At 40.1% G+C, this 12,825-nt stretch overlaps 1 protein-coding gene across 5 annotated transcripts in view; it reads right to left on the bottom strand.

Annotated features, from left to right (window-relative positions):
• Window positions 1-12,379, bottom strand: part of PJA2 (praja ring finger ubiquitin ligase 2) — a 31,302-nt gene extending 18,923 nt beyond the window's left edge. For 4 of the 5 annotated variants that reach the window (XR_009420422.1, XR_009420423.1, XM_059492337.1 and 1 more), the window contains exons 1-2: window positions 12,178-12,364; window positions 234-425 (exon numbers count right to left, since the gene is read on the bottom strand). Coding sequence is in view for 3 of the 5 variants with exons in the window: in XM_059492337.1 (XP_059348320.1) it covers window positions 234-423 (190 nt within the window). In the remaining 2 variants the exon portion in view is untranslated. The other variant, XM_059492338.1, reaches the window with a different exon arrangement.
• Window positions 12,380-12,825: the final 446 nt, after the last annotated feature.

Genomic DNA, 12,825 nt, shown 5'->3' with positions numbered 1-12,825 from the left:
ATGTTCTTCAACTAAAACTACATAGCTTAATACAGATTTATTAGATTACTTATATTTTATAGAATGAAATTTAGTATAAAAGCAAAATGAAGACACAGGAAATGTACTTTTCATGTTATTTAAGTGGCTCAATAACATGAGCCACTTATATGGCTCTCAGGGTGCCTTTCTCCTCCAGCCCCAAGCATCCCATTTTGCAACAAAATGGCACATACACAAAGATATGTACATACATAAAGAATTCTCTTTCTGAACATCTTCCAATTCTAATTGTTTGCAGTCGTCATTCTGTTGATGTCCATCTATGTCTTGATTATTCAAAAACGGTCTAAACCCAACAAAGGAATGTCTTCTTCCACCTGTAAAAGTCTGATATGCTCCTGCAGGTTTGGGCCAGGCATATCTGCCAAGTCCTTGGCCCATTGCTACATAAGATTATGGAGGAAGGAAAAAGACAGAGATACTTGTTAAACAACAACATGTCTTTGCAGTTTCTCTCTCCCCTAGAAGTTTGATAGACTTTTCTATCAAGGAATTTTCTATTTCTCTAAAGTCTTAAGCTTCATTTACAATATGATTATTAAGAACACAGAGTGCTCTGGGACCATATATTATGAAAGCATGTAACTGAGTTTTCATCAACACTGAATAATATTGACAAACTCTGATTGTACCCCCATCTTAACATGTTTTTAGTACATAACAGAGACCTAATAATTTGGTTTTTTAAAAATCCATCCCGGACGTCCCAGCTTTTTTTTTTCCCACTCTGTTAATAAATCTGACGTAACACATAAATCAGCTTGCAGAAAAGATTTTCAAGCACTACACTGAAAAATCCTTTAGGTAATACAGCACAATTCAAGCAGCTCTAGCTAGCTTATCTTTGTGTCTGGAAAAGTATAATTAATCAAATCACAACTTCTAAAATCAAAGTCCCAGGGAAAAGTCTTTATTCTTACTTCTAGAGGTAGTATGTTCAGGTGTGGCCATACAAAGCATTGCCCACATTCTGCTTCTTCTTGCAGCAGTTTTTCATGTTAATGAAACTTACAGCTTTTACCAAGAAAATACAGGATAAGGAGTAAAAATGAACTTGAGAAACGGTGGAAAAAGGCTGCCAATATTGTAACAGAGAGATTTTAATACAGCAGTATTACCAGGATTAATAATCTAACACAAGGGTTCATGACAAAGCTGTTGCTTGTACAAATACAATTAGAAGTTCATTTATTTCAGTTATACAGTGACTTCTTTGTGTCCCTCTAAGTCACTTTTAATCTTTAGTAGATACAGAATTAAAAAGTTTCTGTTCTTGAAACTCACCAAATTAAAAAGTTAACATTAAAGACAAGGAAGATTAAACTTGCAGCCATTAATATAGAGTATTATAAACTTAAGAAAAATATGAAAGATTTTTTATTTCCTGGCTGTGCAACTAATCTCTTCATTACACTTACAAAGAGTGTCTATGGGCAGAAACATATGAAAGAGATTGAACCTTGGAAGAAAAAAAAAATAGCAAGTATCTGAGCCCTTTTTTCCCTCATTCATCTATGAAGCTCTATGTAGTTTGATTACACATAATTTTCTCTGGAAATATTTTTGAGTATTTGTCCAGACCTGCCCATCCTATTAAAAACCAGAACCTAAAATGTTTGTTTTGTTATTAACTATACCATTCTTGCAATCTTTAGAAAGGTGAAAATTCTGGTGTCTTTGCAAAACAAAAATCCTGGCGACTGACTCAAGAAATAACAGGACTGACAATTCATTTTCCTATCTAGTCAGCCAGTAGTTAATATTTTTATTAAGTCTATCAGCAAGTTATTTATTTTCAACCAAGCTCTGACAATTCTGAAATTTCCCTTCATTGAAACATGGTTGATCAGCAGACTGCCAGAAGGAGCTGACAACTAGCAGCCACATCCAAATCTGCATCATAAAATCCAATATTTAAATTAGTAAATCAGAGTAGCAATGCAGAAATCTGTTCTCAAACAAGTGGTTGAAATAAACAAGGTAAAAACACAACAAAATTGCACAACTCTTAATTTCATTTTGTTCTCTGAAACATTGGTATTGTTCAAAAACAGATGTCCACGCAACAGAGTCAAGCTCTCTGAAAGCAAGTGTGTAATTTTTAAAAAACTGAGGTTGACAACATTAAAACTTAATGCAATACATTTTTTGTTCCAAATAATGCTCTCGCATACAGCGTCCCTCATCATGTATTCAGTTGTTTCTAGAAGATAGAGCAGGCAGTTGTTGTTCTTCTGTCCTGAGAAAGACTTACTGGATCAAGACAATGTAAGTTTTCACCACTTAATGGAGGTATGGTTGTCACATTTGGTTTTCAGGAGAGGCTAACTTCTACCTAAATACAAAACATCTAAGAAATAAGAGATGGAGGCATGAACTTATTTACCTACATGCTTAAATTCAGCAGCATTTAGCCACATGAATGCAGAGATGAATTTACAAGAAATCCTTCACACAACGAAGTTGTGAAACACAATATCCTCTCTCCGGTATTTCTTCCAGGCTAGCTCAACCTAAGGAGTGGGTACTGCTTCAGAAGATCTGTTCATTAGACCTGTTCAAAGCACACCCAATAGTTCCTGACAAGATGTATTTCTGCAAAACTGACCAGTCTTAGAGAAGCAACACACTAGTGAATAAATAACTAAGGTATAGGGCAAACAAGATAATTATTCACGTCTCTGGCTGAAGATGTTTTTACACACATCTCCATACTTCCAGAACATTATTAGAGTCACCCCAATTCCTCAAAAGGATCATGAACAGGAAAGCAATTTGGATTACTAGCACTGATTAAAAAATGGGAGTGTTTGTCTCATAAAATGCACAGTTCACAAACACATAGGTCCATAACCTTTAACAGGCACTGCCTTAATCACTGACAGAGTGGTGTGCTTCCTCTACTTCTACCAACACTGCACTAAGGACAGCACTCCCTAGTGACAGCAAATTATAGGCTGTAGCAGAATCTAGAAAGCCTCAGAATCTAGACCAAATCCTAACCAACTTGTCCTCTTCCACAGATTTTAAAGAAGGAAAAAAAGAAATCCCCTTTTTTCCAGATGTAAGTGTTTTTTCCAGAGTAGATGCATGCCTTCAAGTGTTCACAATGTAGCACTGTAACTTAAGTTACAGAAATCATCCATGTTCTTGACCACAATACTACATTAAAAAAAATCTCAAACCGATTTACAGAGCTACATGTAGGACTGGAATTTCCTGCTCAGATGGATGCTGGCAGGATCCCGTCCTCCTGACCACCGAAACCTGGTCACCTCCCTTTACTCTCCTCTCCATTACCTTTTGATCCCTCCTATCTCCTCAACTCCATCACATCCTGCGCACTAGTGACAAGAGCAGCAGCTCTCTTGAGTCAAGGAGCGCATGACTGAGGGCCACGAAGGTGATCTGAGGCTAGAGCACGCCTCCTATGAAGACAGGGTGAGAGAGCTGGGGCTGTTCTGCCTGGAGAAGGCTCCAAGAGGACCTTACAGCAACCTTCCAGTACCTAAACTGGGGCCACAAGAGAGCTGGAGAGGGACTTCTTACAGTAGGCCTATTACACAGAAGGAAAAAGCTTGGCAGAATGTGGTTGAGGGGCCCAGAGGGGACTGGGCAAGAAACTGGAAGGAAACAGTTCCAAGTTTGCCCTTCTGCTGCAGGAAGTATTTAACTAGTTTTTTTTTCTTTTTTTCCAAGAAATGTGAAGTTAGCCTCAAATACTTCTAAGAACTATATTTGCAATTTTTTAACAAATATTTTTTTAAAATGTTCCTCAGATTTTTCTAGCATTTGTAAAAAAAAATTGCATGCACATTCTGGACCCAATCTCAACACTTGACATAGAAATAAAAATAAATCCTTTATCCTCCACAATTGCTCTTTTTTTCTCTTATATCCATGAATTACAGAAAATATTTTCTCCTACAAGACAACAACAGGATTTCACATTCAAAGTTTTAAAAGGGAATGCATGTTATACTGACATGATTAATGTTTTCTAGGTTACCATCTTAAAAAAAATACATCTGCACTTATTCCCAGAAGTATATGAATTCATTTGGCTGTCAAATGGGCAAAACTTAAAACCAACCTCCCCCATAACTGACTATTTCTGAATCATAATGAAATCATAGCTCTGATCAACACAAATAAATGTTGCAGGAAAAGTATTCAAATTCTTTAAAACTGCATTATCCAATTTTTTTACATGGAACGAGTATTCTACATCTCTTTCTTCCCTGCAGGTATTGAAAGCTTGTAAGTGCAGATGAATTAAAAAAAGAAAATAATTAGAATGGAGAATTTTCAGTTTGCTAAGCACCACTGCTCAGGATTGCAAACAGATTACTTCATTTCAGTTAACAGAACGAAGGCACACAATAATCCCAAAAATGAGAGGAATATTTCAATTTAAATAAGTGAAACAATATTCTACTGTCACAATTTCCTTCTCTTGCCTCTATGGGCAGATTAACACTGAAATTATTTAAATGTTTTACAATGCTTACAAGCTTTAGACTACATACACTAGCAGATTAATACTCAAAGCAAAGAATATTCAGTTAAAATTTACTTTGTGGTCTGATATTAATCTCAGCCTCATATACCATAGAATAACCCCAGTAGGCAGCTAAGCACCACACAGGTGCTCACTCACTCTCCAACCCAGTCGATATGGAGAGAGACTAAGAAGGGTAAAAGTGAAAAAGCCCATGGGCTGTGATAAAGGAGTGTTTTGGAATTTGGGTTTTTTTAGGGAAACAATATATAAGAAGACAAAAACATAAAAGCAAGGAAGCAACACAAATAACCCCTAATTGCTCACCAGCAACCCAACAACGCTCAGAGTGTTACAAAGTCACAGCAGCCTGGCCAACCTTCCTCCCCTACCAGGTGAGCATGATGCCACATGGTCTCAAATAACCCTCTTGGGGTCAAGTGTCCTGGCTGTGTCCCCTCTAGCTCCTTGTGCACCCCAAACCTCCTCAAAGGTGGAGTGAGAAGCAGAAAAGGTCTCAGCTAGCAATTACAGAAACATCCCTGTGTTATCAACACGGTTTTCAGTCGAACATACAGAACATTATCCCATGCAAACGCTCGTGTAGAAATTCAGCTCTATCAAAGCTTAAAACTTTACACTGGATGCTAAGCAAAAATCAAATATTTTTCTTATGGATCCAATCCATTTAACCTTTCTTCCTCAAACTCTCTGGTTTAGAAATGACTTAAGTCTCCTCACTAAGATATTTGAGAGCACAGCAGCAGTTATTTTCATAAGCAGTATCAGCTCAGCTACAAGTACATTGACAAATGGAATATACTTCAGGGACATGCTTTCCAGGCATTGTCTTTTCACCAGCCTTACAGGTCATTTCGAACTCTCCTTTGAGCTACAGATTCCACTAAGTCAATTTTTTTACTCAATCTAGTTCCCTCTCACTGCCTGAGGCTGCATGTAGCCTGTAGCCCAAATTCAATAAGCTGTCATGCTGGTCCACTACTGATTTAATTTTAAATTAGAATATTGTTTAGTTGTGTTTTTTTACCTCTCACATTACATTTAAAAAAAATAGACCTCCAAAAGCCATGATCATATCAAAATATTCTGATACTGATCTGAGACTCTTCCCAAAAGAGGCAAAAGATCACCAGCAAATAACAAGCAGCTTCCTCCCACTTAAATACTAAATGATTTCTGTTTTGCATTTCCCTAAAAGCCTGCAGTTTTGTGTGCAATTTGTGCCATAAATGCAAAACTGAAGTTCTGAATTATGACAGTCTATTAATATTACACATATTACTATTAATTGTACAAATAATTAAATTTCTGCATTTACCAAAGCATTAGTCAACATGAAGGCTAAAAGAAAGAAGTTGATTAATATTTTGGACATTGTCTGTATACTCCCAATCTCAATAAAGACCTCCTATAAACATCACAAACAATTCACAACTCTACCCAAATTACGAAAAAATTTTGCCAGACTCGAAATGGAGCAAGTGCTGCCACTATACAAACAAGAGTGAATTAAGTGTATACATGAAAGTATCAGTGGTTGCTCTAAAAGAAATGCATTGGATATATTCACAGGACAAGTCACAAAGCAGACACAAAAATTCTTCAAGTCCAGAACTCCCTTAATAAGTGGAGCCCAGCCATCACCTTCCATACAGAGGTGTCTGAATGGGCAGGTTGCTACAAACAACCAACTTGAGGCACTTCCTTTCTGTCCTTAAACATCCTCCTACAGCTGAAGATCCTGAACAGCTCCTCTCATCCAGGCTCTTCTGACCAACACAAGAGCACAGAATCCTCCTAGGCTGATGTTTGCGATCTGCTGACTTCAGCCAAGGAACCAGAGTTAGGGTGGCTTGCTCTGATGCAGCTTCAGGTGTCACTGCAATGGTTGGCTGTCAAGCTCTAAAGCAGCCTGCATTAACTTACTCAGCTCTGCCAGATCTTTTTCTTTGAGAGTCTAAGTCTGTCTTCATTTTTAAGAAGCTCAACAGGCTGTTGCATTAGCACAGCTCAGGTGGTAGAACTGAGCCATTCCAGTACTGATTTTACACCATTTTCTGAGGGTCTATCTGCTTCAGTGCTATACACAACTCCTGCATTATTTCCAGGTTTTTTATACTGACTTGCTCTGACTTCAGCCCAGTTGTCTTTACTTTCTTACACGTTACTGTAAATAGTTCGAATGCATCATTTTCATTCCCCCGATGAAAATCCTCAATCCTCTGTTTGATCTGATAAACTGACAGCTTTGTCTTACCACTGTAATAATCAGTTTTACAGCTTTTATCCTAACTAATAGCTTCACCAGAAATTACACATTAAATCTCAAGAGGGAAGATTAAGCAACTGCAGTACTAAAAGCTTTTAAAAATGAGGACCATGTATGCCATGTACTAACCAAGTAACAGCAAGCCCCATCCTCCCATAGAAAGCTAGCATTACAACTTTGAGAATAAAAAGCCTAACTTCACCAGTGGTCCCTGTAGCAATCTATTCTGTTAATACAGAACACTATTATGTGCTGCTAATCATCAGGCAAGCTTTCTTATCTCCCTCCTTCCCCAATATCACAAGTTTTTGTATTCTAAGTAGGTGTACTAAACTAAGAGTGCAGAAGTAGTGATTTTTACCTGCTACTTGTCGGAAGACATACAGAAATTCAAACACTAACCCCCCACCTCCATATCTCTCCTCTCTTCTTATGACTTTCACATCTTGTATTCTTTTCAAGTTCTGATTATAAACTTCCCAGAGGAGGAAGCATGTCTCTGGACGTGAAACACTTCAAATAGAAGCGAATAATCAACAAAATGAAAAGACTTGTCTACACTTCGAGCAAAAAAGGTACACTTTTACTTTTGTCAGTGCAGATGACCCCAAAACACTTTTAAGAAACCAGAACAATCACTTCCTTTCCTCCTGATAAACACAGCAACTAGAAATGACAAAAGAATCCCAAGGTGGAAGTGCAGGCCCTGGAAACTCTTACATGATGGAGAGATACAATTCATCAGACTAGAAGACCAGAAGATGTGTTTTTGCATTGCTATCATCTTATGTAACTGTCTTTATTAATGCAAAATGAACCTAAAACATGTAATCAAACCTTATTCATTATCTGAAGCAGTAAAAGCAACTTTTAAACCTTTTGTGAAAGTTTAGAGGTGTTTTGCTTTGTTGTTGGTTTTGTTTTTTCCCCTGAAGAACAGTGAGCACTTCAAACTCTTCTTCTTTCATAAACTTAATTCTTTATCTTGGATTCAAGGGTAACAAAAGCCTCTGATCCAATCAACAGACAGGAGCGTTCACCTGAAGTGTCATGAAACAGAATCTGAAGTGATTCCAATAAACCTGTGAAGAAGTAAAATCATTCTCAAAAAGAGAAGCATAAGAGATTACTGTCAAGTAGGATAAAACAACTGAGGGAATTACTAAAGGGGGAACAACTGGCAATGTTCAGCTAAGCAGAAGGGCAGTGGAGGATTATAGAGGACCACAATAGACAGAAGTCAAATCATTGCCTCCCTCTGTTTTGGCAAATAGCAACACACAGAGCTGCATTAGAGTGAAAACTACAGGACAGGAAAAGTAACACTTGTATCCTGACCAACAATGTAAATCAGAGCTTATGCTCTGCATATAGTTTTAAAACACCGTGCTTCGAAAAAGATCACTGTTTTCCCTGACACATAGAAACAACACATGGAAATGACACAAGGGAAATGTTTTTACCAGTAAGGATATTGTATCCCTCAAACAGATTGCCTGGGGAGGCTGAAAAATATCCATCTGAAACACAGCCCAAAGAAAAGTATTCAAACAAACACCGGGTGAAGAATCACTGGGAGGAAGGGCTGGGAAAGAGGAAAGCCTGACAAGTTTGAGGTCCTTACCAGTTCCACAGTAATTTCCCTAACCAAAGCTCCAGAATGTCAGATATTTATTCTGCCCCCAGGCTGGAATCACAGTCCTACTTTTTGATGGAGTGAAAAATCTGTGGGTTTTTTCCTCCAAACAGGACTACCTATAACTATTTGCCTGTTTTCACACAGAAGATAAATCACAATTAATTTTTATTACTTTTACACTTCTTCTCTTTTCAAAAATGTTTAAAAGGTTACACAATTAATATGCTGTATGAAATTGCACTGGGTTTACTTGGTGTGGTATAAGTACTTTTTTTTTTGTCATCTTTTAAAAGACACTACTTTGCACTTAAAGCACTTTATTACAATCATGGAAGCATACTACAGATCCATTACCTAGGAGCCAAATTTTAGGCCTCAAAAATACTGCTGTAGGATCCTGACAGTACTCTCAGAACCCTACACCACAATGTTTTTAAGCTTCAAATAATAAATATCTGATTCACCAGACACATAATGAATAAAGATCTAGTTAACATATGAAGTTGACTATAGCATCACCAAAACTAAAGGTAGATTTTGCTACTGTTTAAAAGCACCTGGGTCAGGGAAATCTCTCTTGAATGTTTTGGAACATTCTAACACTAAGCTGACATGATAGGACACTTTGGTATACCAATTATCACTAATCTCCTAAAAAATAATCCACAATCTACCCTCACAATAACTTCTCTGTATTACGCTTTTCTACAGTATCGACAAATGGCATTTAAATATCAGATTTGTTATGATCTTGAGTTTTCTTTTCCCTGCTTTGCTCCTAGTAGAGAGATATTGATGATGTTACAGCAATACATAAAAATCACAGGGGACTTCAGAATGTGAAGCACAAACTTTTGAGGTTTTGTTTTAAAAATTTTTAAGGACACACAGACATGTGCCACATGGAATTCTCTCTGCTTCAACACTCACATATTTAGTTACCTGAAATGTTACATAAGGATTTAGTATAAAAACATCACACTGTAAATTTGTTTGTTTTAAAAAAGTTGTTTTAAAACTACTCAGAATGATTAATGCCATTGGCAGCAGAATTTATAAGTATTTTTCCCATCACAACACATGAGCATTTAGCAATTTACATGACCATCTACTCTGTCATCCTAGCACAGTATTGCACTCATTACCACGAGCTCATCAATAATTACCTCAATTTCCCATATAAATAAGTCATTGCCCTGCTCCACATAAACAGACAGCCAGGTGTGGCCTGTATGACAACCCAGGCTCTTGTAAGAATTACTGCATTTTGCACCTTGACAACTCAAATAACTACCCCAGAATTAAATGTGCACACCACCACTACAAGAGCTTCAGGACATTCCCCTAATAAACTGCATGGTGAGTTTTGTTTGAGTCCAGGCTATCAAAACCACAGAAGCCGAAGTTCCAGACACTGTTTCAGGTGAGTGTGTCCTCTAGGGACAATCACAGTACCCCCTGTCCATGGATGCTCTCAACAGAAGGCTGAGATGAGCTCATTGTCCTTCTCTAGTAGTCAGGGTTTATCTGCTTATTCCACATTTGAAGTTGTTTCTGTAACTTGAGTGTTTATTTCACAGTAGTAACTGAAGTCTTTAAACACATTTTCCAACTGAAATAAATGCAAAGTAGCCCTTTAGAACCTATAAACATACAGATACAGGATGGCTGAAGCACCATTGCAACTGAAGTGGACTCCACTGGGTTTACACACATAGCCACTAAAATGCAGGGGGCTTATTACCGTATCAGTGAATTAAATTATTCAAAACCAATTTGTTCCCCATAATTTTCAAACTAGAAATGACAAAAGAATCCCAAGGTGGAAGTGCAGGCCCTGGAAACTCTCATATGATGGAGAGATACAATTCATCTCTCAAGGCTTGTCCTAACAGTATTTTGAATACTATTCAAAATACTATTAGGACAAGCCTTGAGAGAATGGTAAGTTATATGGTCACAGCTCCAAACAACATCCATACCTCCAATTACCTCAGATGCCAAATGAATGTGACTCATCCCGCAACCACCTGTCTGCCCCAAAAACAGCCCTACTGCTGTACAGCACAGTAATACTTTGGGTTTCATTCAAGCTTTCCTAAGAATCCAAGAATCAAAACAAACACAGCTCAACAAGTACTATGGGCCACCAGGGAGATGACTGTGTAAAAATGGTAGCAATGCCAGATCAACTTTTTGCAACAAATATCCATTACAGTGTTTGTGGAAGTCATCCAGTACATCCTATCAGTGTTTGTCACTTGCTATGCTAAACTACTCTTGTAAAGGCACGCATCTTCCTAGGATCAGTTATCTTAACAAGGCAACAATTCATTAGTATTTCTTATTTAGATGAAGTTTTGATCTGTCAGGAACTCTTGCACCTTACTACACTGCCATTCACTCCACCAGCAAAGGAAACTTTAAAAACAAGCCTATTTCACAGAAGTTTTCTCATCCTGCATTTTAATGCAACTTCAAAATAAAGATTTTTGTGAACAACATTTTCCCAGACTTCTTCCTTTCTTAGTGAGTGAGAGAAAAATAAATTCTGTGAGAGGCTGACTCAGCTTCAAGAAAACCTATTTTATTATGTACATTTGCTTACACAATTTTAAATAAGCATACTTCTCCCAAATGAAATTTCAATCCATAAAGTATGTATTCTTCATTTCTGCATTAAAGAGAACACTAACAGTCTGACACCATACTTCACTGCTACAGTACACATTTTTTTCCTAGATAGTATGGCAAAAATCCAATCAAAAGTCATTCTTCTAAACTGCTTAACTGTGTGCAGACAAATGCAAATCAAGAACTACACTGAAAAAAAAATGTGCTGAATATGTTACAGCATAGAAAAAGGACCTAAACACAGTCTCTAAACACAAGCTTTCAAACACATCCCCTAAAGTACACAGCTTCTAAACTTAGAATAAACTTCCTAAGTTTCTGTGCACCACGGAGATTGACATGCTGTGTAACCCAAACGCTTCAGTGCTAATTGACGAGCAGTACCCAGTAAAGCCCATGAGCAGGTCAGGGCATCCTGAGAACACTCAGCTCCACCATAGCCAACACTGCTCTCCACGAGCATTCAAGAGAACTTCTAGAGGTGCAGCAGGAGGTGCTTTCCTACAGGCGCCAAGAACCATCCCGGGCAGTGTAACTACAGGTTAATTAATTTCACTCGTGCGGAAGAAAAGGCACTGACAAATCTCCCCTGGATTCTGGGCCCACAGCACGTTCCCTCTGACCCTGCGTTTGAGTGTTGCTCTGCTGGCTCGGACATCCTCTCCTCAAGCAAAGAAAGAAGTGTGAGTGTTTCACAACCTCGCTGGAGCGATGTCAGCGAAGTCACTCTGCCAGTGGCTCTCCTGACACCCGCGGCTGCTTGCATGGCACAGCGCAGACCCCAGGCCGGGACCTCCCCTTTCCCCGGGGTACTGACTCACCGCCGCGGTGGTGTGGGAGAAAAAATTAAAAAAAAAAAAACACAAAAAATCCCCAACCAAACAAGAACAAACCAAACCAGCAACAAAGAAAGGAAATTAATTGCAAGCCCTTTGCCCCCGAAGGCCTGCCCGTGTTTGCTCTGCCGCTGCGCGCCCCGCTGGCTGCCCCGCGCCCACAAACGGCCCAGGCTCCTCACGGACGGGCACTCGCGGGGTCCCCACGGCCCGCCCGCGGTGCCTCCTGACCCACCGGCTGAGGCCCCCGCCCTCGGCAGCAGGCCCGTCCCGGAGGGAAGGAGCAAGGCGGGTGCTCCACAGCACAAACGACCGTCACCACGACCGCCAGCGGGTCAGCGCAAGTCGACCCGGTACCCCCGGCCCCCGCCCGCCCCTTTTTATGGGCGTCCCGCGGAGCCGGGCCGGGGCCGGGGCCGGGGCCGCACTCACCCCGCCCGCTCCTGCCGCCGCCTCCCGCCCGCCGCCTCTGCCCCGGCCAATCCCGCCGCCAGCAGCGCCCGCGCTGACCAATCAGAAGCCAGGGCGGAGGGCAGCGACCAATCCCGAATGAGGAGTGGGGCCCGGGGCGGGGCGCGGCGAGGATCTGGGCCGGGCCGGGCCGGCAGTGAGGGACGCCGCGCCTGGAGCGCCCCGGACGGGCCTTCGGCTGCTGTTCCCCACTGCCGCTTCTCACGGCTGCCGCTTCTCACCGCTGCCTTGAAGGGTTTGCCGTGCTTCAACCCCCGCAGCAGCCCAGCGCCAGGCAGCTACTCCCTCACTCCCCACCAGCAGGACTGGGGAGAGAATTGGAAGGGTGAAAACTACAGAACTCATGCGTTGAGATACAGACAGTTTATAACAGAGAAAGCAAAAGGCCTGCGCACAAGCAAGCCAACACAAG

This window comes from Ammospiza nelsoni, chromosome Z, assembly GCF_027579445.1.
Source record: "Ammospiza nelsoni isolate bAmmNel1 chromosome Z, bAmmNel1.pri, whole genome shotgun sequence".
Taxonomy (NCBI): Eukaryota; Metazoa; Chordata; class Aves; order Passeriformes; family Passerellidae; genus Ammospiza; species Ammospiza nelsoni.
The sequence above is the reverse complement of the archived record's forward strand: the minus strand, read 5'-3'. Positions and strand labels throughout refer to the sequence as shown.